General features: G+C 37.8%; 1 protein-coding gene across 5 annotated transcripts in view; it reads right to left on the reverse strand.

The window, feature by feature from the left end:
- Positions 1 to 1,119: 1,119 nt before the first annotated feature.
- Positions 1,120 to 27,371, reverse strand: part of LOC126092531 (fibroblast growth factor receptor substrate 2) — a 51,331-nt gene continuing 25,079 nt past the window's right edge. For all 5 annotated transcript variants that reach the window (XM_049908160.1, XM_049908159.1, XM_049908162.1 and 2 more), the window contains 2 exons: positions 8,789 to 8,862; positions 1,120 to 3,129 (listed from right to left, as the gene is read on the reverse strand). In XM_049908160.1, coding sequence (XP_049764117.1) covers positions 1,573 to 3,129; positions 8,789 to 8,845 — 1,614 coding nt within the window. In that variant the 5' untranslated portion in view covers positions 8,846 to 8,862 and the 3' untranslated portion in view covers positions 1,120 to 1,572. The remainder of the gene's footprint in view (positions 3,130 to 8,788; positions 8,863 to 27,371) is intronic.

A 27,371-nucleotide genomic window follows, 5' to 3' on the forward strand; every position in this document is an offset into this window, starting at 1 on the left:
CAGTCTGCTCTGCATCATCAAGTTTATGCTTTGTTGGAAATTTTGTTGTGTTCTGTCTTCCTATTCTGTGGCCCTGTTTGAGGTCTGAAGTTATGCAACCATCTACTGCTCCCCTTGAAATCACTATAATCTATGTTGCGTGCAATTTATTGTGCATAACATAGCACGTCACTATCGCCCACATCTTGTAAACTGCATCAAGTTTCCTTTAAACGTGCAAACACCAGTTTTCGTAACAGATGTGCCTTGTCCTCCCTTGAACATCCATAGTTTTCTTATGTATTACATGGTCATATTGCTGTGGACTTATTCAAAATGTTCATAATTATTTTTTTTTTACTATACTGTGGATGATCTGCCATGTATGTAGTTATGTTCAGTACCACTTCCTTGGACAAATATTGTTCTTTACTACATTTACCTGGAGATGGGATTTGTGGCTCTCTGTCCAACAAGTATGATGAACTACAAGGGTCCTCATGTACACTGTCTGCACAGTCGAGTGTAAATGACACTACACATTCCACTGACTCAGCTTGCAGAAACGCTAATACTTCATCCACCACTTCTTCATCAATCTGTGACACTCCTTGGATTCCTTTCTTATGAAATGTCAACTCTGGCAACTGTTATTGTAGATCATTGCCATTGCTTTGTTTTGTATCAACACCACTAACGATGTTGTGAGTTACTTGTTGACTAAGCAGTTCAACTACCTCTGTAGCGTAATACTGTGCTCACCTTTGGATACCTCCAGTCCTGCCCCTTTCACCATTTAGCAGCAAATACTGTGGTTGCATGGTAGACAATATGTGGGGTGTCGAACAACGTAAACATCATTGGCCTTCTGCAACCTCGCACTCAAGGGTTTCCTTGTTAGAAACGTTCTGTGACTCATAATATTATTATACTGCAACTTGTGGTTCAGCTTGTGTGAATATGTACAGGAATAATACCAGATCAAACAGCTGTTCTTTATACTTGCAAGTACCCGGTATAAAACTAGGCACCTTGCAGAATCATGGATAATACAATTCATAGACACAAATTTTTAACTGACACCAACAATGACCCAAATGCCAATATATGAGGGATGCAAGTTGTGAAACAATTATGGTGTTAGTTTAATATACACATTTATTTTGTATAACACACAACATGTAATATATAATCAGGCACACAATATCTCTCAAATTTACATGTAACTATATGTATATGTATGTGTGTATATCTGTATATATAGCACTGCAGTTAAAAATTACCCCAAAGTGGGGCTAGACATTGCATTATTATCTCTTTGGCATTATTTACACTTTGGGCTATCATGCAAAAAATATATATGTATATATATGTTATATTTCTTATTGTACAATGTAAACAATTCGATGTATGAACTTCATGTTGGACACATTCCAATAGGCTCATTCAATAATATGCTTCAAAATCCTCATTAAGTCTAAAAATATCTTTGGTACAGTCAATCTTTGGACTAATTATACACCCGCGAAAAAAGGAATAATTTCCTAATTTCTTCTCAAAATATCATCGATGGAAAAAGAAAATACATTTCTTTTACTCTGTGGGGCTATTTATTGCAGGAGCTGATACTAAATCGCTAATAGTTGAATTGTGCCTCGTTTTACGAGAACTTTCACTGTCATTGTCTATGCTAGGATTTACAGAATGTGAAAGTGCAACAGTTTTATTGAAATCTATTGTGGCATAGCCTTCCGAGCCACGGTGTGGAGATTCTGTTGATACTGATCCTGTTGCAGGGCTAGTAGAACTAGATGGAGATGTTTGCTGCTGCTGTAAAGCACTGCTTGCAGAAGAATCTTTACTCTGATCCAGGTCAAGGACAATATAGTTAACTTGTCGATACTGGCCCAGTGTTGGTGTTATCGAGTGAGATTGATGGTTCTGAGCTGAAGATGCTTTATCAACTGCTGGAATTTGGGTAAGTGGCTGAACTGGCATTTTTGGTAAAAGGGACAAAGGAACTTCAATACTGCCAGGTTCAAGGTTTGCATAACAATGTCTAGGTTCATCCACATCCATTTCACTTTGTTGCATGGATACAATACAATTAGGGAACGTAGTTTTATTCCACGAGCTGCCATTATTTGCTTCTGTAGCTTTGAGAATGTCAGTGCCAGGAATAACATTCATATACAGGTGTCCTTGTTGAGCCTCTGACAAATCAAGCTGTGCGTAATTTGTGTCTTCTGTTACACTACCTGCCAATAATGAAGGTACATTACTAACATCAATATTTACATAGGATCCTGATGAATTACTCTGAGGGTGTTTTACAGCATCAGAAGGGGTTGTGGTGACCGTTGTGCTAATCTCGCACGAGGAAATTGTGCTGGGAAGAAGGTGGGGCATCCTAGGGTCACACTCTACAGCTGGTGACAGTTTTACTGGAGTTGTTCCATTTATAAGAAACAGAGGCCGAGCTGCTAATTTCTTATTACTTTCTAGAACTGAAGGAATGGCAAAGTTATCTGTTGCAGAAGAAAATAACTCTTCATTAACATATGTTGCACTTGCAGAATTGCTTACTGGTGTCGGTGGAAGTGGATGAGGAATAGGTATAGGAACAGGGGGAGGAGAAGGAGATGCTGTGCCCTGTGGGCTTATGGGACCATTACTACTGCTTCCAACACTGCTCAATCTTGTAGACACTCCACTATTTTGTGACACAAATCTTATACTTGTCGGCTGTCCTGTGCGACTTCCCCTTCGCACTGGAGCAGGATCGAGGTAGTTTCCGTCTGATGATGGTACATTGATACGTGTCGGAAAAATTGGGCCTGGGTTAGAGGCAACAGGAAACTCTCTGGATACAGTATCTTCACTGGCATTGTTGCGCATGAGGATTTTAGCCTGCAGGAGATTGAAGAGTTGTTCTGCTCGCTGACAACGAAATGCGTAAATTCCAGCACCAGTGGGACAACGACGGCCCGATTCAAAGCTGAAGAGTTCTGCGTCGAAGCCGTAACGGCGCAGACTACGAAGAGGCCATTTTATTGGTTCCTTCTTCCGCTGATAAAATATGAGGTGACTCTCTGTAATTTCCAACTGACCTGAGCTTAATCTGTTACCAGCTTCATCCACATTTATCACCTGTGAAGTAACATACAAAAACATTTAAATTGATAGGTAAATCTTATCAGAGATTATTTATCAACGAAAACTAGTTGAAACTGATGATGACATGCAACAAATTGAAAGCAGTGGCACATGATAATAAGATAAGTGGACACTTTGAAATGTAATTGATTGATTACATTTCTTCACCAGTAAAATAATACACAAATTTAAATAAGTCTATGGTGCTATATTATAAAGTGCATTACACAGATTCCTTAAATATTTTGTGCCATGATTGGACAAAGTTTTAGAACACACCTGCCTGTGGCCAACACCACATAGCAATTACATGACGATATACCATCCCCCCACCCCAAGAACAAAACAGACTAATTTTTTGGTGGACAGAGTTTCTGTAGTACCGCATTTTGCTGCTAGGTGCACATAGAGCAAACATTCCAGGGTCAGTAAGCAGAGCACCACTGCTGAAGGAGGTCAGGATTAGGTTTAGCAGCGTTTATACTGACAATTGTTTTGTGTGATTGTCGTGTTTGCAACGGCTGATTTCCATGAACAGTGTGTGGCAGTGAAGTTCTGCTTTCTGCTAGGGAAAAAGGGAACAGAAAACCTTGAAATGTTAAAACGGCGTATAGGATGATGCTATAGGGAAAACTCAAGCGTTTTAGGCGTTTTCCCATTTCAAAAATGGTGAAATGTCAACTGATGACAAACTTCATTCTAGTCGTCCTTCCACGGACCAAACAAACGAAAATGTTGAGAATTGTGGAGCTGTTGGGAGTGACTTGGAGTTCAGTGCAGTGAATTGTGACAGAAGATTTGAGAACGAAAAGGGTGGCTGCCGAATTCATGCCATAACTGTGCCATTGCTGTGCTTTAAAAAAAAAAAGAGTCCCTAAATGGCCCAAACTTTTTTTTTCAAAAATTATCACTGGTGACAAAAACTGAAGCTATGCTTACAATACTCAATCAAAACGACAATCAAGTTCCCCTCACCCCAAGAAAGCCCGGCAGGTGAAATCAAACATTAAAACAATGCTGATTTTTTTTTTTTTTTTTTTTTAATTAAATGTGAGAAGAGTTATCCATTCAGAGTTTGTTCCTGAGGGTCAGACAATGAACCATTCTTTCTACTTGGGAGTTTTGAATAGAATGTGCAACAGTGTGTGGTGGATGCAGCCTTGATTCGGGGCAGTCGATTGACCAAAAATGGCATGATCCTGTTCCTTATCCCCCATACTCACCGACCATGCCACGGGCAATTTTTTTTTATTTCCTAGAATGAAAAGAAACATGAAAGGGAAGATTTTGCTGATGTTTGCTGAGGTGAATAAAAAACAGACAGAGGCACTGTCAAGAATAACATGAGATGAATTTAAACAATGTTTTGCAAATGGAATAAAATACTACAAAAGTGTTTTAGCATAAGTGGAGAGTACTTTGAAGGGAACTAAAAGTTTGTGCTTAAAATGTGAATAAATAAGTTTAAAAAAAGTTTAGTTGCTTTTGGGTACCTCCTCATTGAATGCTTTAGGATGGTCCTAGAACAAAATACCCACGGATGTTTGACTGCTAATGAAACAAATACTAATTATTTTGTAAACAGTTCCAAAACAGGTATAGTATCACTCAATAGCTAAATATTCAGCTGAGAGTACTGCTGAAATACAACTGCTTTGTGAAGAACAGAATGATAAACAAGATAACATATATGTTTGCAGGAAGAGATGTCACATTAAATGGATACTACATATATTGCTTTACTGGTAAAGGAGGACCTGGTGTAGAATGTAGAAATGCTGGTCAACTGACAGCACTTTCAGAACGTTAACACGCTCAACATGAGACAGTGCGAAAAGAAGTGGAAGCCATTGCGAAATTGGGGGAGGGGGGGGGGGGGGTGAGAGGAGCAAATAAACAGGAAAATGTGGTGAGTGGCCAGCCAAATCAGAGTGTTTGTGACTCAGTGCTGGTGGATTAAAATTCATCAAGGGGAGAGAGTACAGCAAAAATTAATAAAGATTAGAGTTTAATGCTCCACTGACACTGACAACTAGATAATTAAAGACAGGATACATGCTTGGATGGGAAAAAAATAGCTGTGTCCTTTCCAAAGGAACTACCCCAGAATTTACCTAATTGATTTAGGAAAACCATAGAAGACTAAAACTGGTTTAGAGAAATCATAGAGTATTTAAATGTGGATGGCTTAACAAGGATTTGCATCCCGATCCTCTGGAATGTAAATCGTGTCTTAAGGATACAGGGTACTTATAAATGGTGGAAAAATTGAAATTTTTTATGACTTGATTAAATTCTATAGTCTTTCCTGATTACATTGATGTATACATTGTAGGGTATCAAATGAAAAATGACCTATATATACCAAATTTTAAAGTTACGATCACATATGCCGCCGCGTCCCCTTTATTTCTGTTACAGAAACCAGTATAATTTCGAAGAGAACTGTGAACCTTCTGTTTGCAGCGATTATATGTATGATACATTGTAACGGTAACAGTGCAGGTTTCTAGTGTCTGTAAATGATTATCTTTGCTAGTAGTTACTTTTGTTTCGCTGCAGCAGTTTGTTCACATGTTACTGAATGTTTGTTGCCCAAGTGCTACATATATTTGTGGAAGTACATATCCTTTAGTATGCAATAAATATGAACTATGCCACGCACCAAGAAATTCAATAAAAGGAAATTTCCTGGTAACCAGTTCACAAACAAAGCAAGCCACGTATCAGTTCTTCAAGAAAGAAACTTCCACATGGCATGCCTCCTGGTGATTCAAATTTTGGTGTTAACAATGACACTGTTTGTATGGGATTTGTTGTTGTTGATGTGGGCATCTTCTCTTCTTTGATAAAGGAAGTGGCAAAATGTAAACAATGTGATGGTGTAGGCTGTCTAAAAATAATTGAACAGCAAAGTAGCAGGAATGGTTTAGCATCAAAATTAGTTGTTCTGTGTAGATCCTGCAATAAATCTACCTCGAAAATGACTTCGAACATTGTGCCTAATTCATATGATGTGAATTTGAAGTTAAGTGTATGCAATGCGGGCAATAGGAAAAGGAAAAAAGGCTGCTCAAACGTTCTACGGTTTGACGGACCTTCCTCCTCCTCCCAGTAGGTTCAGCAAGTACATAAAAATACTTTTAGGTGCCTTGACAGTTGCGTCTAAGGCATCTATGAAATGGGCAGTAGAAGAAACTGTAAATATTAGTGGAACCAGGAACATTGCTGTTTCACTTGATGGGACATGGCAACATCGAGGACATCGTTCCCTGAATGGTAGTGTAAGTGCTACTTCTCTGGAGAATGGGAAAGTTGTTGATGCTGAGTGCTTATCTAAGTACTGCCATACTTGCCATGGTAACACTGAAAGACATATTGAAAATCAGTGTTCTAAGAATTATGATGGTTACAGTGGAGGTATGGAGTGTGATGGAGCTCTAGAAATATTTCAGAGGTCGGTGCCTGTTTATAACATTAGATATATGAAGTACATAGGTGATGGGGACTCTAAAGCTTTAAATAAAATTAATCAGTTCAATGTTTATAGTGATACCATGGTAACAAAACTGGAGTGTTGTGGACATGTGCAAAAGAGGATGGGTGCTAGATTGAGGAAGCTAAGAAGAGAAATGAAAGGAAAGTTGCTATCTGAGGTAAAATCTCTGTCTTGCCGAAGCAGACTGACAGAAACTGAAATAGAGCTTCTTCAGAGTTATTATGGACTGGCTATTAGACGAACTGCACCTCTGAATGATGTTACAGCAATGAGAAAAAAAGCTGTATGGGCCACCTAATTTCATAAGTTGTCCACAGATGACCACCCTGCTCATGGACTTTGTCCCAAAGGAGCAGATTCTTGCTGGGGTTACCAAAAATAGAAAGAAATTGGTCAAATACACTATCATAAGCATTCTCTTCCTGAGCCTGTTATGAATGAAATAACACCAATTTTTAGAGACCTGAGTGACACTGTTTTGCTTAGTATATGTCTTCATGGGGGCACTCAGAATACAAATGAAAGTTTGAACCACTGCATACGGGAAAGATTACCCAAGAATGTTTTTGTAGGACTAAATACATTAAAAGTTGGTTTCAGATGCAGTAATATGTTTCAGTGATGGATTGATAGGAAGGTTGGAAGCCCTGAGAAGTTTAGGCTTAAATGTGGCTCTAATACGGAAGATCAATTGTATGCGTGTGACAGACAATGGGCGCATAAAGCTGAAAGATTCGCTCTTCAAGTTATCAAGGAACCAAGAAGTGCTAAAAGGAATGCCAAGAGGAAGACTGAAGGTGAAGAAATGCTGTAGGATGAAGACTATGCTTCAGGAATGTTCTGAGGCACAGTTTAATGGACTTGTATCTTCATTCGCAGTTTCCCCCAAGTTGTATTTTTCAGAATTCAGGTACAAATATTTCCTAAAGTTTATAAAGTATTACTCTAATTTTTTTCTGTAACTTGCAATAGTCCATACTTATGTAGTAGACCTAAGCTTTATTGCAGAAATAACTAAATTATAGCAAAAATAACATTTTTATTGGGAAAAAATTATAAAAATTAAAATGTAAGAAGTAATATTTTTTATCCTTGTAATATACATAATATGTGGAATTAAATAGGTTTAGTACCTCAGCCACCATGTCATGCAAGTCTGGTAAAAATTGTCTCCCCTTCAAATGTATAACATTGGATTAAATGGTACCTCAATTTGAGGAAGCATTTTGGAAAAAAATTGCATCAGTTTCTTTGTAATTTTTTTAGTAACCCTAAGCAGGTTCAAAAATATTCAAAGTACTTCTAATTTTTGTAGAAAGTGTGCTGCATTACCTGATATCAACAAAAAATTTGTAAAACATACACATTATAAACAGTGCCTGAAAGAAATAGGTGATGATTTTTATGTAATATTGAGGCGGAAAAGTACCCTGTTTCCTTAACAAATGCACCATGTCATTTTGTAAATAAGAAAAGTATAAACAAAATGGAAATTTGTATGAATAAAGATAGTTTAAAAAGCTACTGTACCAAAAAATATGAAAGCACAGCTGATTTTTTCACATCACTATGAAATCTATGTATCACATCTTTTCTGGTCGGTTCTGTGTTGCCATTTGGCGTAAGTGAATCTTCTACACAACATAAATAAGCAAAACTAAGTAATTATTAAAAAAAAATGTATAACACTTTTACTATGCTGAATGAAGGTATTGAGGGAAAAGGAAATTAATATAGGGGTGAAACTGCTTTCAAAGTGTTATACACTGCTAGTTTTTGTTAAAAAGGAACTATGGGAAAAAAACAGTAATATGATGTATGTGGCAATTATATATTAATACAAAGGAAGAGGAACATCATTTTCTGATTAAGCATTACCATACAACAGACGAACATTTTTTTGCTTACAGCACAGACAAAAAAAGACTAAATGGTAAGGGCCTGGATTAAACCAATTGGAGAACATGGCAAAGTAACAGGAAACTGAAGTTTTAAAAGTTTCATTTATGTCCAAGTGGGGATAGCAGAGATGTCATAGAAGCTTGGTACATTTTTTTGTCTTATTAATTGTAAAACTAGTGACATTTCTTATTGGGAAAGAATGGGTCTGGCTTTCATGTCATTGCACCACTATAACACGAAGTCATCATTTACCTGAAAAACATTGGGGTGAAGGTCATTGATGTCAGTTTTGCTGGAAATACACCCCATGTTATGCACTGCAGTCTCTGAAAAAGATAGACAAAGGTGAAATTACCAATTGATTATTTACAAATCCTAAAACATTTTAAGGATCTAGAGGGCAATCAAAACTACCACTACCTGTAAAATACAGATGACTTAAAGATAAACAAAATTATCCTTTAAAATATTACCATCTCTCCTTGTATTTTGCTCCTCTTCACAAACACATAAATTTGTAATCATTTTATGCAAGATCAAGAAATGTCACTGACGACTCATCAATGAAAAGTGCAAATATTAACTTTATTGTACAGGGATTATAACTGAAGTTCCAGTTTCAAAATTGAAAGAACCACTGTTCAGAATGACAACAAATTTGAATGGAATATTACTGAAGAAGACAGAAACATTATGAGGGGGTGAAAATAATAATAATAATAAATTATACTATCAACTACAGGAGTCATACAACACAATATCCACCAGTACAACAATGCAATACAGCTACATCCAAACTTATATATACAACTACAGAAATCCATAATTATTGATACATGTTCAATCACCCAAGAGTTCCTAAATGCAATATAACATATACCGTACAGTTAAAAGGAAGTCACGCTTGATCAAGGTCTGCGTCACTTTCCATTTTTGACCAGACATAATGTCTGAGAAAAGAAAGAAAGAATAATAATAATAATAATAATAATAATAATAATAATAATAATAATTCGCTATACATGGATGATCTAAAACTACTGACAGCAACAAATCAACAACTCAACCAATTACTAAAGATAACAGAAGTATTCAGCAATGATATAAATATGGCTTTCGGAGCAGACAAATGTAAGAAAAATAGCATAGTCAAGGGAAAACACACTAAACAAGAAGATTACATATTGGATAACCACAGCGACTGCATAGAAGCGATGGAAAAAAACAGATGCCTGTAAATATCTAGGATACAGACAAAAAATAGGAATAGATAATACAAATATTAAAGAAGAACTAAAAGAAAAATATAGACAAAGACTAACAAAAATACTGAAAACAGAATTGACAGCAAGAAACAAGACAAAAACTATAAATACTTATGCTATACCAATACTGACCTATTCATTTGGAGTAGTGAAATGGAGAACACAGAACTAGAAGCACTCAATACACTTACACAATCACAATGCCACAAATATAGAATACATCACATACATTCAGCAACTGAAAGATTCACATTAAGCAGAAAGGAAGGAGGAAAGGGATTTATCGACATAAAAAACCTACATTATGGACAGGTAGACAATCTAAGAAAATCTTTATAGAAAGAGCAGAAACTAGCAAAATACACAAAGCAATCAGTCATATAAATACATCGGCTACACCATTGCAATTTCATAACCACTTCTACAACCCTTTAGATCATATAACATCAACAGATACAAAGAAAGTAAATTGGAAAAAGAAAACACTACATGGCAAGCACCCGTATCATCTAATACAGCCACACTTCGATCAAGACGCATCCAACACATGGCTAAGAAAAGGCAATATATACAGTGAGACGGAAGGATTCATGATTGCAATAAAAGATCAAACAATAAACACCAGATACTACAGCAAACATATTATTAAAGATCCCAATACCACAACAGATAAATGCAGACTTTGCAAACAACAAATAGAAACAGTAAATCACATCACAAGCGGATGTACAATACTAGCAAATACAGAATACCCCAGAAGACATGACAATGTAGCAAAAATAATACATCAACAACTTGCCATATAATATAAACTAATAAAACAACATGTTCCCACATACAAGTATGCACCACAAAATGTACTGGAGAATGATGAATACAAATTATACTGGAACAAAATCATTATAACAGATAAAACAAAACCACATAACAAACCTGACATCATACTCACCAATAAAAAGAAGAAATTAACACAACTTATCGAAATATCCATACCCTATACAACAAATATACAGAAGAAAGCAGGAGAAAAAATTGAAAAATACATCCAACTGGCTGAGGAAGTCAAGGACATGTGGCATCAGGATAAAGTTGACATTATACCAATTATGCTATCAACTACAGGAGTCATACCACACAATATCCACCAGTACATCAACGCAATACAGCTACATCCAAACATATATATAGATACAACTACAGAAATCTGTAATTATTGATACATGTTCAATTACCCGAAAGTTACTAAATGCAATGTAACATATACCGTACAGTTAAAAGGAAGTCACGCTTGATCAAGGTCCGCGTCACTTTCCACTTTTAGCCAGACGTAACGTTTGAGAAAGGAAAGAAATAATAATAATGCACTATGTGGTGCTATAGGGGCAGAATACGCTAAATAGAAGATGAGGGGTGCACGGTCTTTCCTCAGTTTGCATCTGAGATTCTCAGCATGACTGTCTCAATGCAGTATTGCATAGTGCTGGTGAAGTACTTCACAAGAACAGTGACTGAGTGCCATTAGCTGTGCAGAAGTTCTGAACACTCAGGGGTTGGTCCGATGTTTGCCCAGGGTTTGGAGAAAAAGATTATGAAATTTGAAAAGAAAGTCTGTTTTGAAGTGCAGGGTGGTAGATGGAGGACAACAACTGATCTGGTGTCAGATTTGCAGGAGGGGTCAAATGGTGGTGCGCAAACATTCAGTGCAAGGGGAATTTCCTGAACTTGGGACATGCTTGTGAGCATGGTGCATAAAATTCTACGAAACATTCTGCATTGGAATTCACGAAAAATTTACTCATTTTCAGGTGCTGCTTCATGCCGACCTGCAGTAATGCTAACAGTTGTTCTAGAATTTCTTGCTCACATGGAAGTCGACAATTAAAGGCCATGCAACATTCTGAGGGCAGATGAAGCCCGTTTCTATCTGCAAGGAGATTTATTTTTATTTATTTATTTATTTATTTATATACTTGTTCCATAGATCTGTACATGTGAGTAAGTCACTCAGATGTGGAACGTGTCAATGTACATAATAAAGTACATAGAATAAAGACATTGTTATAGTATTAATAACAGTGCACAAAAGTCATACTTATTAGCTTAAAAACTAGTCAACATAAATGTGAAGATAGCAGTTTCATATTTAGGGCATTATTGCATCTATTTTAACCTTGAACAGTAATCAAAACTTCCCACTTTGGGTTTAAAAGTGACCCAAAAATGGAAATGAGAAAAACAGGAATTTTTACATTAGGGCATTATTACATTAGTTTAACAGTAAACAGTGTCAAAAAATTTAAAAACATCTTTCCAATCTGGGTTTTACTTATTTCTCTGAAAGAATTCCTCTAGTGAATAAAGTGAGGTCTCAAGTAAATAATTTTTCAAGCTATGTTTAAATACTGATGTACTACTCCTTATACTTTTGATGCTGTTGGGTAGGGAATTGAAAATTTTCGTTCCAGCGTACTTTACCCCTTTCTGAATAAGTGTCAAGTTCTTTAACTCACAGTGGAAATCCTCTTTTCTTCTGGTGTTATGTTCATGATGTAGGCAATTCGTTTCATACAGAGTGGGGTTATTTATTACGAAGCACATCAGTGAATATATGTACTGAGATGTTGCTGTCAGTATTTCAAGTTGTTTAAAAAGATTTCGACATGAGGTTCGTGGGGGTGCACCACAAATGATTCTTATTGCTCTTTTTTGTGCTGTGAGGATTTTCTTTGCGGCAGGTGTATTGCCCCAGAAGATGATGCCATAACACATGACTGAATGAAAATAGCCAAAGTAAGCTGACTTTGAGATGGTAATGTCATTGAAGCGTGACAAAATTCGTAAAGCAAATGTTGCCGACGTCAGCCGTTTTAGTGTTTGTAGAACGTGATGTTCCCAGTTCAGCCTACTGTCCACGTATACGCCTAGGAATTTTGATAAGTACACTTGCTTTACCATCTGATCATTCTGTGTGATAACTATTTCCTTTGGGTTTTTGTGGGTTGTCTGGAACTGGATAATTTTTTTTTTTCCCAGGTTTATTGAAAGATGTCAATACACAGAACAGCAGAACATTGGCAACAGAAAATCTGCTCGCATATCCACTGTTACCACTTCATTCTGCAAAGGTAATTGTATAGCACAGGTTGACGGCATCGTTTATAGTAGGGACATATTTTTCTGAGGAGATGAGTCCTGTTGCCTGTACCATCACTAGTAAATGCTCTGAGAGCCTTCCATGCACCAATGTCATTCCAGCCCTTCAGCAGCATGCATGTGTGGGTAGGATCATTTTTGTGCAAGATGGCACTCCTTGACACATTGCATAGCTAGTAAAGCAGCTGCTGCAGAGACATTTTGGAACTGCTAGAATAATCAGCCATCATTTCCCTTTGCTGTGGCCATCCAGATCACCTGATCTTAATCACTACGACTTCCGGCAGTGGGTTTATCAGAAAGATGCTGTGTTATGTACTCTGATTACAAATACAGCTGAACTGGAGGCACACACTGAGCAACACATTCTGAACATTATCCCCAAGACATTTCTATCTGTTGTGGAACATTCTGTTTCTCGATTTCAACTTGTGGCTGAAAACGATCGACAGAATATTGAATTTGTGTTACACCAGTCTCATGACAATTTAAAGTCAATTTCATTGTTCCTTTTTACGTAATTTTTGGCCTCAGGACAATCAAAAACTGATTTTTCCCATCCGATGTGGTATGAGCTAACTAGCTGTACCAAACTTGTGTGGTCATGCACATTGCATGGTACGACTGGTTTCATGTGTAACTCACACCATAGCCATCATATTGTGATTCATCTGTCATTTGTAGTGGAATCTATTTACATTATGATGTTTACACACCATATAGTGGAAACATTTTTATTAAATTCTTTATGGTTCCATAACATTTTCCACTTATTCAATAATATTCAGTTCAAATTCGACATCATTCTGAGCAGCAGTTCTTTCTTTCTTTTTTCATGCAGCATTTTCAAACAGCAACTTTAATTATATATGTACATACTTTACCTTGTCTTAACCAGTCAGAAGATACTTAGGAAACTGGTTCTAAAAGTGTAATTCTGTAAACCAAAAACAAAACTTAGAAATCCTCCTCTCTTTGTTCAGAGAAACAGCCAGGTTTGAAACTGGTTCTGTCTAATAAATTGTACTTCTAACTGGAGCTGCTTTTCATTACTTAAAACTTGTGAAAAAGATGAAGCTGTCATCAACTATAAGGTTGGGTTGAATACCACAAAGAGCTTTACTAGGCACGGTCCTGGTATGCTGTTGGCCTTCTCCAATCTTTGAACTGATTTACCTCACCAGGACTTACAGTTGAACTGGGATTCTGAACCACAGTGCACTATTGCATTTTTCTTATTAATAAACATTGCCATATTTGAATTACGTGAAAAGTGACAGATAAAAATCCAAGGAATGACCAGGTAATCAAACCCAAGATCTTTGGATTTGGTCTGGCACTTTACTACCAAGCTTTCACTGTAAAATTCCAAACAGGCGGAATAGCTGGCCAGAACTTATTTCTAGTGGGTGACATTTATTACTACCGGTAGATACTTTTAAAAATGAAGAAGTTGTTCATAGCTTTCTGAACTTTTAGTTCCTTCCTCTGGAGGGAAAATGGGGTGGGTTGGGGAAGGTTGGGAAGGAGGGGCAGTTCACTCAGGTCCCAGATTGAGAGTGACGCGCCTGTTGTGTGAACAAGATGAAACAAAGAGGGGTCTCAATGTTAAAGACAGTTCCAAAAGCTAGGAGCAGTTTTTCATTTTTGTACTGTCTTATGGCAGTACAGAAATGTTGTCTTCTGGAGTTAAGTACTGACTGACTATTCTGTCTTCTCATAATTTTACAGTTTTCTTCAATCCTCCTTTTGATACAGAAAACTTGGAACCAACACATTGCAAATACATAGATATAATTTTTCTGCTCATATCATGTAAACTTGATTCTGATTGACATATTGAGCCTGAATGTAAGAAATTTTGATCACTAATATAAATTCTATTATTAAAGGTGCCATGATTTTGAAAGGACTGATTATACTATAAATAATCATCATACTCGCAGCCTTGGTGAACCAGATCTATAGCTGCAGCAGGCAGAAATGGTCCTTTTACTAGGCCTTTCATGAAATGAACTTTTAAGCCCCATTAAGTTGCATACAAGTTAGTTAATCATCACGGCTATAGCTAAGAGCCTCATCAGTCTGGAGGCAGCAATGAAAATTGTTTCCTTATGTAACAATATGAAACTAGTGACTTCTAGCTATCTTTTTTATCTATACACACATTTCTTTGTTGGTCATCATTATTAGGAAGTTGCTATAAGTCAGGAAAAAGTACAGGGAATAAATGACTCTCTCATAAACATGAGACAGGTGGGTGGAATGTTATGCCAACCTCATAGAATACAGCTATTCCCTAAATTGAAACAGTCTTGAACTAAGTCACCACCTTGATCAAACAACTGCTAATCATCAAGGGAGAAATCGCTGAAAAAATAATAAATAACCTCAAATAGTTGCACCCCTTCTCCAGAAGAGTTTGGTTACCACAGATGGAGGAGTAAAGGTTTGGGAAAAAACATCCTGTCAATGTTCAGCTCATTAGAGAAGGAGTAAAATCTTGGATTGGACACAGGTGAGAAAGGAAATCAGCAATGCTATTACTTAAGAAACTACCCTAGCATCCACCTCAGATGAATTTGAGAAATCACAGAAAAGTGAAGTCAGTGTGGCCAGACAGGGATTTTTAATTTCACTTCTCCCAAATACGAGTACAAATCCAACATAAGAGGTGGAATGATAGTTGCTAGACTCATGCTGGAGGTTGTTATAACCTCCCTGATCACTGCAACTGAAATTTCATTGTCATCACAGAATATCAGACTCTACTGGAGCGAGACAGAAATCTATTGAACGCAGCATGTCATTCTCAATGGAGAGAAGTCTTCCGAAGTAAGGGTGATTTCAGGTGTGCCGCAGGGGAGTGTCGTAGGACCGTTGCTATTCACAATATACATAAATGACCTTGTGTATAACATCGGAAATTCACTGAGGCTTTTTGCAGATGATGCTGTGGTATATCAAGAGGTTGTAACAATGGAAAATTGTACGGAAATGCAGGAGGATCTGCAACGAATTGACACATGGTGCAGGGAATGGCAATTGAATCTCAATGTAGACAAGTGTAATGTGCTGCGAATACATAGAAAGAAAGATCCTTTATCATTTAGCTACAATATAGCAGGTCAGCAACTGGCAGCAGTTAATTCCGTGAATTATCTGGGAGTAGGTATTAGGAGTGATTTAAAATGGAATGATCATATAAAGTTGATCGTCGGTAAAGTGGATGCCAGAATGAGATTCATTGGAAGAATCCTAAGGAAATGCAATCTGAAAACAAAGGAAGTAGGTTACAGTACACTTGTTCGCCCAATGCTTGAATATTACTCACCAGTGTGGGATCCGTACCAGATAGGGTTGATAGAAGAGATAGAGAAGATCCAACGGAGAGCAGCGCGCTTCATTACAGGATCATTTAGTAATTGCAAAAGCGTTATGGACATGATAGATAAACTCCAGTGGAAGACGCTGCAGGAGAGACGCTCAGTAGCGCGGTATGGGCTTTAGTTGAAGTTTCGAGAACATACCTTCACCGAGGAGTCAAGCAGTATATTGCTCCCTCCTACGTATATCTTGCGAAGAGACCATGAGGATAAAATCAGAGAGATTAGAGCCCACACAGAGGCATACCGACAATCTTTCTTTCCACGAACAATACGAGACCGGAGTAGAAGGGAGAACCAATAGAGGTACTCAAAGTACCCTCCGCCACACACCGTCAGGTGGCTTGTGGAGTATGGATGTAGATGTAGATATGTTTGCTAATGCCTGGATCACGTATGGTCGTCAGTGTGTCAGGGCCATTAAAGGGTCTTTTCTGACTATCTCATATTTTTGCTTACTAATTCCCACACAAGCAGCAGACCATCTGAGGCAGTCCACATAAAACAGGAATTGCACATTATATTACACTTCTAAGATGTTTGTTAAAGTAGGAACATAAAAATCCTATAACTTGAGAGCTAAGGAGCCTTCTTTTGCCTCAAAAAGCATCTCCTGTGGATGTCAGATAAATTTGCAAGTCTAGCACTCACTCACTATGAGAGAAAACACACTTGTCTCATGTCGCAAAGGACTCTCTTGGTGACATCTATCTGAGAATCATAGGCATTTCAGTTGAGAGCATGGCTTGCAGGTGTGTGTGTGTGTGTGTGTGTGTGTGTTTGTGTTAGGTTGTGTACATTCCTAATACAGCACTCTGCCTGCTGACTTAACAGGCATCACAACTGTTTGTAATAGAGCAACGTGGGATTATCTTACTATTTGTTCTTATGCCACTCCTGACTTCAATAGAATTTTTTCCCTTATTTGATCTTATTTTGTTAATAGTATATACACAACAGTCACTCAAAATATCTAATTTCTTATTTAAGCAGTGGTTCTTAAAACTTTATTACTCACAGTGTGAGTTCTCAATTACTGGTAATAATGTTATTTTTAATGAAATATTCATGATTTACTATACATGCTAACCAGTCATCATGATATTTTTTATCAGCTAATAGTTGTTTATTTCTAAATTGGTATTGTTCATTTGAAAGCCCTCATTTTCTTCTTTTCAATGAAAGTTTTACTTTTCCTAAAACTTCATTTCAAAAATTATTCATATTAAAAATTTCTTGTTCTAGAATGCTCCAATCTTAAATTGTGATTATATCCAAAACTCAGTAACATAGTTTTGCAGCCCTGAGTTTTCTAATTCCAAAAATGTCTCCTTTCATTAAATTAACATGTTAGTTTGTTAATTACTCAATTTCGAAAATTATGCTTTCTTACGGTTTTAATAGAACTTTGGGAATCCACGTTTTGTAAATATTGCTCTCCCACAAAATAGCAACTACCCTTTGGCAATGCACTAATTACACTAATATTAATTAAAAATTTATGTCACTGTCTGATGTGTCTTTGTCTCTTTTAAATTTCCAGGTTTTTATTTTATTATTTAACGTGTAATAAATGTGTATTTTACCATTTTGTGGTTCCTGTATTAAGCACGTCTATAAATAGGCGTGGCACACAAAAACGCCAATCAGTCGGTGTTTAACTAGCAAAATGTACAAATAGATGTGACAATATCATTACATAAGATCAGTCAGTATTCAAAATGTCAACATCTACATTATTCTCACGTCAACCTGCATCAGTGCCAAAATGATAAAATGTGAAACCACTAGATCAATCAGAAACCAATAGATCAATCAGAGTAATGTAAAGTATTAAACTCATCTGCGACCAGTGAATTTTATGAATGTTTGTTAATTAGAGTATCTTACTGATCTGTATTTAATATTGAGACTCCAGCATATTTCGAAGCTGATCAACAAAAAGAGAACCTTATGGACAAAGAACATGAAGTGATCGAAAATCATTGTTACAGTGTTGTGTGCTTTATTTGGTAAATGTCAGTCAAACCCATCAATAGCATGATGACAACTCAAGACAACAGGTTGTGAGATTACCGAAGGTGAAGAATCAGGTCAGTAAACTTACATTCTGGGAACTTACATGTTGTTTCTACAAAATTGTTTTTAAGAAGGAACCCTGTGCCTTTCAAACCTTTCAAATAGACATTTCTAAACATACAAATGTGGTTCCCTTCAGCACTGAAGCTTAATTTCCTCCATTTGAGTCCTCCATTCTGTTGAAGTACCGGAGCCCTCTGCTACGTGGCCTCTATTTAATACCACATTTCTCTCCTTGGGAGCCACTGAATACTGCATGATGAACAAACTTTCTCAACTATTATTGGTTATGCTCTTTACTTGTTTGATCTATGAGTGTGGATTGAATGCCCACAGGCCTTTGTGTGTGCTCTAATCGTCTTGTATGCTTCAAGTTGAATGTATGATGGAGTAAGCTGTTTCATGACACATTTTAAATACTGATTCATTAAATTTACTGAGTACTGTTTTCCAAGCTAAATCTCATCTCTCTTCAAGTATGTTGCAAGTGCACACCAATATCACTTTCTCAAACCTAGTGCCTTACAGCACATCTCTGACTGCAACTGACCTCTTCCTTGTTGTTTATTTGAAGAGGATCACAAATTTTTAGGAACAAATATTATGCAATTTCTTTACCTTTCTAGTTCTCATCTTCTCTGTGGCCTACATAACAGTAAAAATACAAGGTTATTAACTCTCGGAAAAGCGCATGCCCATCTCGATAAAATTTGCCTTTCATTACTGTTTCCAGTTTAAACGTAGAGGCAGTACTAAGCAGTACCATGTGACAGGTACAATTATCTACTGAAACAAGAAGATCTTGTCTTTATAAAATATATCACCGGTCTTTATGCAAAATATGAACAAAATTTTAAGGGCTATATTAAGATAAAATAAGTTTTCCATTTCTTTTACTTCTTTATTTATTTTTTAATGAAGTCACACCCCCTGCTCCACACAAGTTGAGCACCAGAGCTCAACACCTGGTGACTGTCAGAGCTCCATACGCAGTTACCATCGGACCATGCCTTGTCATAAGAGATGAAACCTAGTTTGTATCTTTCCCTTCGCATACCTCTATGGTGTGTGTGTGTGTGTGTGTGTGTGTGTGTGTGTGTGTGTGTGTGTGTGTGTGTGTGTGTACTGACTGGGACAAGATTTTCACTTTAAGACAGATGAAGCCAATTTTAACATTTTCATTGCAATTTGTTCACTCTCAACCAGGATTACAGGTTGCCCGTAACCCATTCTTACAAACTACTACACATGCATTTCAAGTTGATGAATCAATTCTTTTACAGCCAAAGTCTTGTAATTTTCTGTTCAGTGACACTGTTCTCCAACTCTTTTTTTGACAGTGCAGAGTAATACTGATCATTTAGTGGCACACCCGCCCTGCTTGAAAGTTTGTTAAAACTGAGAGTCGTTCAAGTCGCTTGAGTAGCTAGAGATGGATGAATTATTGACAAAAGAACTTCCATGATCATGTGAAACTCAAACAAATGAACTGAACCAACACAAATATTGCACTGTTGTACAGGGTTTCCAGCTATGTCACTGGCATCCTGTGCCTTAAAGAATCTCCCACTTCTTAATCATCATGAAAAAAAGGGATGACCACACTCTTAAATTGAAGGATTCACCAGCAAGAAATCTCAGTTAGAATATAAATAAAACACTACGATCATTAGAGAAAATTTATTAGAAAAAGCCCCTGTATGATTCCATACCAATCATGTTGCTAACATAAAGAGCAAGTACTTCTTGTCAAGCTAACCAATTCTCACATGATATACTTAGTTAATAGTACAGACTCTTATAGGATTCACTGTTTAACCTCAGTCAAGAATTAGAGGACAGTTGACACAAACAGCATTTCCAAACACTGAAATTATGTAAGGAGCAGCTGGGTTCAAACCACTGTCTACTCATTTTGATTCAGGTTTTCCAGAGTTTCTAAAATCTTTGAGGCAAATGCCAGGCTGTTCCTCCAATGAGAACGGAGTCAACTTTCATCTCCAACTTTCTACAGCTGAGCTAGTGCTCTATCTCTAAGGTCCGCAGTGTCAGAGGCATTTTTAAGCTTCAATTTATCTCTGTTTTGTCACACATTGTAGTGACACTCAATTCTCCACTATGAATCTGTTTTTAGTTGCAGTGCAGTTTATTAGGATAATCACCTGTCTGCAGACGTTCAAGGATGTTGTAAATAGTCTTCATGGGTTTGCCGCCGGATCATGTTGTGCAAATTCCACAATATTTCCTCGGAGCAACTGTCCAACATCTTCAGGTGGTTCAACCTTGCTGGTCGCTAGGTTGCTCCGAGAAATATTGTGCAATTTGCAAAATGTGATCCGGCGGCAAACCCGTGAAGACTATTTACAACATATCTGCTGGGAAAGCTTGAAGAGTCACATCTAAGGATGTTACTTTTAGTATTCTTAACCAATATACATTTATTTACTATTACAGCTCTCAGAGTGCAGCTTTTTTGCAGTATGATTTATGGCTGTTAAGCAGACAGCAAATTACCTTTTGCTAAGAGACCTTTCATTAGATTACGAATCAATATCTGAAACACTGGAAAAGATGCAAACTGAGCCAGGTAAGTTGCTGGATAATATTTGCATAAATTTACTAGAGTTTCAGAACTATAAAGTACATTTTAAGGGAGCGGACTGGGAAAGCATTTATGGAGTGCATCAAGTTAGGCATTGCACAAAAGGAGCTGGGTAGGCAACATCACCATTGTTAAAAAGAATCTGTTGTTATAATAGCAGTCCGCTGCTCATGGTCTCGTGATAGCGTTCTCGCTTCCCGAGCACGGGGTCCCAGAGGGGTCAGGGATTTTCACCTGGATGTTGTTGTATCATCTTCATCATCATCATTCATCCAAATTACAGTCGGAGGAAGGCAAACGGCAAACCATCTCCATTAGGACCTTGCCTAGTGCGGCAGTGCGGGTCTGCTGCATTGTTTCCCTAACTCTGTCAAGACGCATGGGACTTCCTTTCCATTCCCCATAACAGCACTCCAGTATATAGTTAAGGAACTTTGTAAAGGACACAAAGAAATAGGTGACATGATTGAGAGAAGAACAAGAATGTTTATTACCTAGCAAAGGTCGTATACATACATACTATTTTGTGCTACATTAAAGTTGAACAAATCTGCAACAAACAAGGTTATCTAAGTAAAGTACGAACTGTGCAGACATTTGATAAAAGTATTTGGTTGTTCCCAGGAGGATAGTGATGGTAGGCATGAAATATTATTTTGTTTCAATGGGCACAGCAATTATAAAATTCTAATGTGCTTTCAGTAACCAACAGAGAAACAAAGGCTAAATTTGGTTTAAAAAATGATAATTATGAGTTGGAATATTGTTATTGTTGCATGTTCCATGGATCTTTTCCACAATACATTGTAACAATATGGAGCAAGTCATTTTACATTCACATCGCAAATCGCAAACTAATTTTTACATACGGTCACATTCTGAACATTTCTAAGGTGTTTTTTTCGTTTTTTTCCAAAAGGAAAAAAAGGTATACAGATGTGAGTTAGTAATTCCTACTCACCACCTTTTACACTTTACAGTAATACAAATTATTCTATGGAACAGAAGGAGTTATCAAGGAGATACTTTCTCAGTTTGTTTTCAGATTTTACTTTGGTGTGTGGCAAACATTTTACGTACCAGAGTAAATGATCAAAATTTTTGGTTGCAGCACTATGCACCCCTTTCTGTACTAAAGACAACTTTAATGTGGTGTAACAAATGTCATTTTTCCTTCTGGTATTGTAATTACGTACATTATGAGATGAGTTAATGAAAAAGAACAAATGATCACTTAATTTTCAAAGGGGTGAGATAATGAAAGGTAATTGTACAGTAAAAAAAGAGAGCAAGTTGAATGGTTTTTCTATTATGTGACTCTTTTAAAATCTGAGAGAGAATTATAGAAGGAGAATTAAGGTTTCATGTCACATCAAAAGCAAGGTCATCAGCTCTGACTGGGAATAGAAATAGGTCATGTCCCTCTCAAAGGAATGATTCTGGAACATACCTTAATGGATTTAGGGGAATAATGGAAAACCTAAACTGGATGGGCAGAAGGACATTTAAAACACATCCTCTCAAATGTAGTTAACCAATGCCCCACTTTGGTTGGTAGTATTATGGAAGGTGCAGGTGTGGTAGTAGCTGGGAATGAAGCACATGCACATGTACATGCCGCAGAGCCAGTTAGCATCTGGAGACTACTAATATGCTGGTGCTGGAAAGAACAATCAATATCACACGAGTGAAGAAGTGGGAACCTGTTCTGTGACAATATATGGCGTGTTATCAGAATGAATTCTCTATCAGTTGCATTCATTCTCACTAGTAGCTTGTTAATCATTATGCTGACACAATAATGTGAATATTGTTTGCAAATTAGCTGCTGCATAATATGGGAAGCCTCACAGGTGGCTTCCCTTACTGATTAACCAAGTTACTTGTAATAGAATTGGGTTAGGTAAGATTATGCAAAAGACAGATCGTACAATGTGATTGAACCATTTTGCAAGGAAATAATGGTTTGAAAAGGAACAAAGTCTCATGGCTTGGAGGTAACAAAATGTTACTGCAGATAGTGAGAAGTAGGATCGTTTTTCTGGTACAGTTTCAGAAACTTGTAAGGAAACTGGTCAATGTGTTCCAAATCATGCCAGTATTGGATCATGTGAGTGTGTTTGGAAGAAGTCACTTATTCTGGAACTAGCTGATTTTGCAAGGGGAATATGCTTGAAAAGTGAGCTGCAGAGTAAATGTAAACAGCGAAGGCAGAAATAAAAGTCCCTGATTTCCAAATACAATTGGAAAAAAAGACAAGAGACACACATACTTACAATTTGCGGCAGCATGTGTTGTAACTTGGACACATAACACAACCAGGAATGTTAGCACAACTTTATTAGACTATGGCACGTACACCTATCACCATAACATACACCGAGCACAATAAGATAAGGCAAATGTATGCAAGCACTAATAACATGATAGCTGAGCATGAGTGTAGCACGGCAGGACTTAAATAGGCTCTCGCCCATGGTAGGCTCTATTGGAAGTTCACAGTATTGCTCTTTCGCAGCGCATTCTCATGGATGACACCACACTTATAATCCATGTGGATTACTTCATCATGCAAAGCAAGTCGAAAAGTTTTGCACTTATTTTTTCCTAAATGATTTCTTTTGTATTGCTTCACATGTTAAATAATTACCAGAAATGATTACACCTCAAGAAAGAGCCCAATGAGAGAGTCCAATGTGTGGTGTGGTATGCAGAAACAAAATCACAATCTGCTGTCCAAAGAAATTTTTGATATGATTTCAAAGGAAGCCTCCAGACATGAAGATCATTAAGGCTTGGTACGAGAAGCTCCTAGCCACTGGAAGTGTAAACAGACAGTCAGGTTATGGCAGAAAACACATATCTGATGAAATGGTAGAGACGATCAGAGATATTTTTCAAATAAGCCCAGCAAAGTCAGTTCATCGAGCATCACAAGAGCTACATATCCCTTGTTAGCTGCACAAACAACTTTGATTGTGCACTTGCAAAGTTTCAATTGTGCAAGTATTAAAGCAAAATGACTTGCATCTTTGCCATGAATTTGCCACTGAGATGTTGGACCAGTTGAGCAAAACTGTAACAGTCTTGGAAATGTCACTTTATCTTATGAAGCAACCTTCCACACATGTGGGAAGATTAATCAGAACAACACTCACATCTCGGATTCGGAAAACCACTATAGTTTTTCGGAGTGTGTCAGATACAGCAAACAGGTGAACATATATGTGCGTGCGAGTGCGCACGCGCTGCTGCTGGAAGACAGCATACTTGTACGATTTTCTTCATCAAGCATGCAGTAACAGAAAACATACTTGGGAAATCTGCTGTCCATCAGCTTCTTCCCTTCAGCCAAAGATGGTCTTCTAACAGGGTGGTGCACCACTTCACTAGAGTTTACGTATTCATGACTTCCTCAAATGAACATTTTCATGGTAATGTGCCGGTCCAACCAACTGACCACCATGATGTCTAGACACAACCCCTCTGCATTTATTACTGTAGGTTATGTGAAAGATATTATGTATCGACATTGTGTATGCCTCACCAGTCTGTGACATTGGCAACCTCTACAGAAGAATTGCACATGCAATAGCCTCCATCACCGTAGATATGGGTTGAGGTAGAGTACTCTCCAGATATTTTACAGTTTATGAAATGAACCCATGTAGAAGTGTATTAATTTTTTGTACAAAACTTGTTAGGTTACTGTACATGATTCTGCAAACTGCAAGTATCCACCATTTGGAAAGCAGAGAGGTTTCATGTGATTATCCTGCATATCAATTATGATGATGATGTAACTTCCTGGCAGATTAAAACTGTGTGCCGGACCGAGACTCGAACTCGGGACCTTTGCCTTTCGCAGGCAAGTGCTTTACCAACTGAGCTACCCAAGCACGATTCAAGCCCCGTCCTCACAGCTTTACTTCTGCCAGTACCTCGTCTCCTACCTTCCAAACTTTACAGAAGCTCTCCTGCGAACCTTGCAGAACTAGCACTCCTGAAAAAAAGGATATTGCAGAGACACGGCTTTGCCACAGCCTGGGGGATGTTTCCAGAATGAGATTTTCACTCTGCAGCAGAGTGTGCGCTGATATGAAACTTCCTGGCAGATTAAAACTGTGTGCCGGACCGAGACTCAAACTCGGGACCTTTGCCTTTCGCGGGCAAGTGCTAGAGCAGGCTAGTCAACCAGCACAGAAATGGTGGTCTGTCAAAGCAATGAATGGGTTGCCAAATAAATATGGTAGCGATCTGTTGATGGGCTGAACAACTGCTAGGTACTCTTTCTTGGTTCTAGAGTAGTTTATCACAGACTTGGAGAGTACTTTGGAAACATAAGCTATCACATATTCAGCACCTTTCTGTATTTTCACTAGTGCTGGCGTGAAGTTCTGTCTTGGCATTGTCGTCATACTATGGTAGGAGTAGAGATGTTAAAAACTACGTCAGGACAAGGAAACATTTTTCTTGTACTTCTTTCCAGAAAAATTTGATGTCTCTTTTCAGTAGTTCTTGCAAGTAACGTGACTTGGTACAGAAGTCCTATATGAACAGCTGGTAATATGACAACATTCAGAGAAAGCTTTTCACATCTCTAATCTTTTAAGGAGTCACAAAATATGTGATGGCTCTTACTCTCTCTGGATCAGGATAGACTCCATCAGCATTAATTAAGAGCCCCCAAAATTTTTGTTTTTTGGACATGGAAGAAGCATGTGCTTGGATTCAGGCAGGGGCCTGCAGTATGAACATACTTCAACATAGTTGTCTGGTGGCTTGGATGTTTTTGAAATGACTTTAAAAAAAATGACAATGTCATCCAATTAGCAAAGACATGTGGCCCATTTAAGAGGCAGAAGAAGGTTGTCTGTCATACATTCAAAGTTGGCTGCAGCATTACACAGTCCAAATGGCATAACTTTGAACTCATAGATGCTGTCAGGTGTAATCAGGCAGTATTTGCCCTGTCAGCCTCATCAAACTCGATTAGGCAGTAACCTGTTTGAATGTCCATGGTTGAAAAATAGTTTGCTACTTTCAAACAGTCTAGGATATCATAACTGCACACCAATGTGTAGACATCCTTTTCCTTCAGTTGTTCAGTCTTAATAAATGCAGGAAGGCCATGTGTCATCCTTCTTCCTTACAAGGACCACTGGAGACGACCTCGGACACTCTGAAGGTTCAATGATGTCATCTTGCAGCATCTCTTCCACTTCCTCCCAGATTACCAGTTGTTCAGATCGGCACACGCTACATGAGTGCCGGCTAACTGGTGGATGATCTCCAGTGTTGAAAAGGTGTTTTACCATGGGTCACTTAGTCTTAACTTTCCTCCACACCATATTTGAAAGCATCCAAAAACTGGTGCACAATGACTAACACTCATCAACACTGTTCCTCGGTTAGACCAGATCCTATTGGCAGTTTGACAATAGCTTCCTACTCTGTGGTGTCTGTAGTGGTAATGAAGCATAATTCTTTGGGAATGGCACTGAGCTGCCCTTCCTGGACTGGTTCAGCTGCCCCTATGCACATATCTTTAGGGGTGAGTCATGGCTGCTTGTGACAATTACTGATCCAAACTTCTCTTTGACCATCTCCAATGTTTATGATCATCACTGTCATGTAGATTTCTTTTAGGAGCCTGAGAAGCCTTTTTCAACTGATGAAAGTTTCACAATTTAACTGTGCACCTCCGTTATTGACAGAAACTCGTCTTGCTGATGATGGAGGAATAACGTCATCTTCAATGACAAATGACTGCCCACGGCAATCTTTATTATATGCACTTGTTAGAATAGCTCCATCAGAAGCTATGGTCTTGTACGGTCAATGACTGCTTGTGATACCTGCAAGGAGGCCCTTCTGAGAAGAACATTATGACTACATTTTGTTAAAATAACAAATTATATGGGATGTGTACTGTTGGCTGGATGTATTTCCCATTTGTGACATTCAGCACAATTGCTTATATATCATGAAACATAGTATTCTTTAGCTGACGATGATAAGCTTTTGACATTATACAAAAGGAAGTCCTCAAGTTGATGTGCACCCAGACAGGTTGTTCATTGATGATGATGTCTAGACATATATGAGATTTGCTGACATACTGGTAACTGTCATCTATAGAGGATTTTCATATGTGGCAGCCACAAATCCAAAGATGGTTGCCTCATTTAGCTTTCTGAATTTAGTGGCTGAGTGAGTGGCAGGTATCTGTGTCTATAGGGAACAGCTATGGCATGTTGGGGAGCCACTTTCTCCAGGTGATGGTCTTCGTACCCCAGATCAATTATAATCATCTGCAGTTGACTTGTGTATGTAGAACTGTTGTGATG

The sequence above is a fragment of the Schistocerca cancellata genome, chromosome 7, assembly GCF_023864275.1.
Source record: "Schistocerca cancellata isolate TAMUIC-IGC-003103 chromosome 7, iqSchCanc2.1, whole genome shotgun sequence".
NCBI classification, from domain to species: Eukaryota; Metazoa; Arthropoda; class Insecta; order Orthoptera; family Acrididae; genus Schistocerca; species Schistocerca cancellata.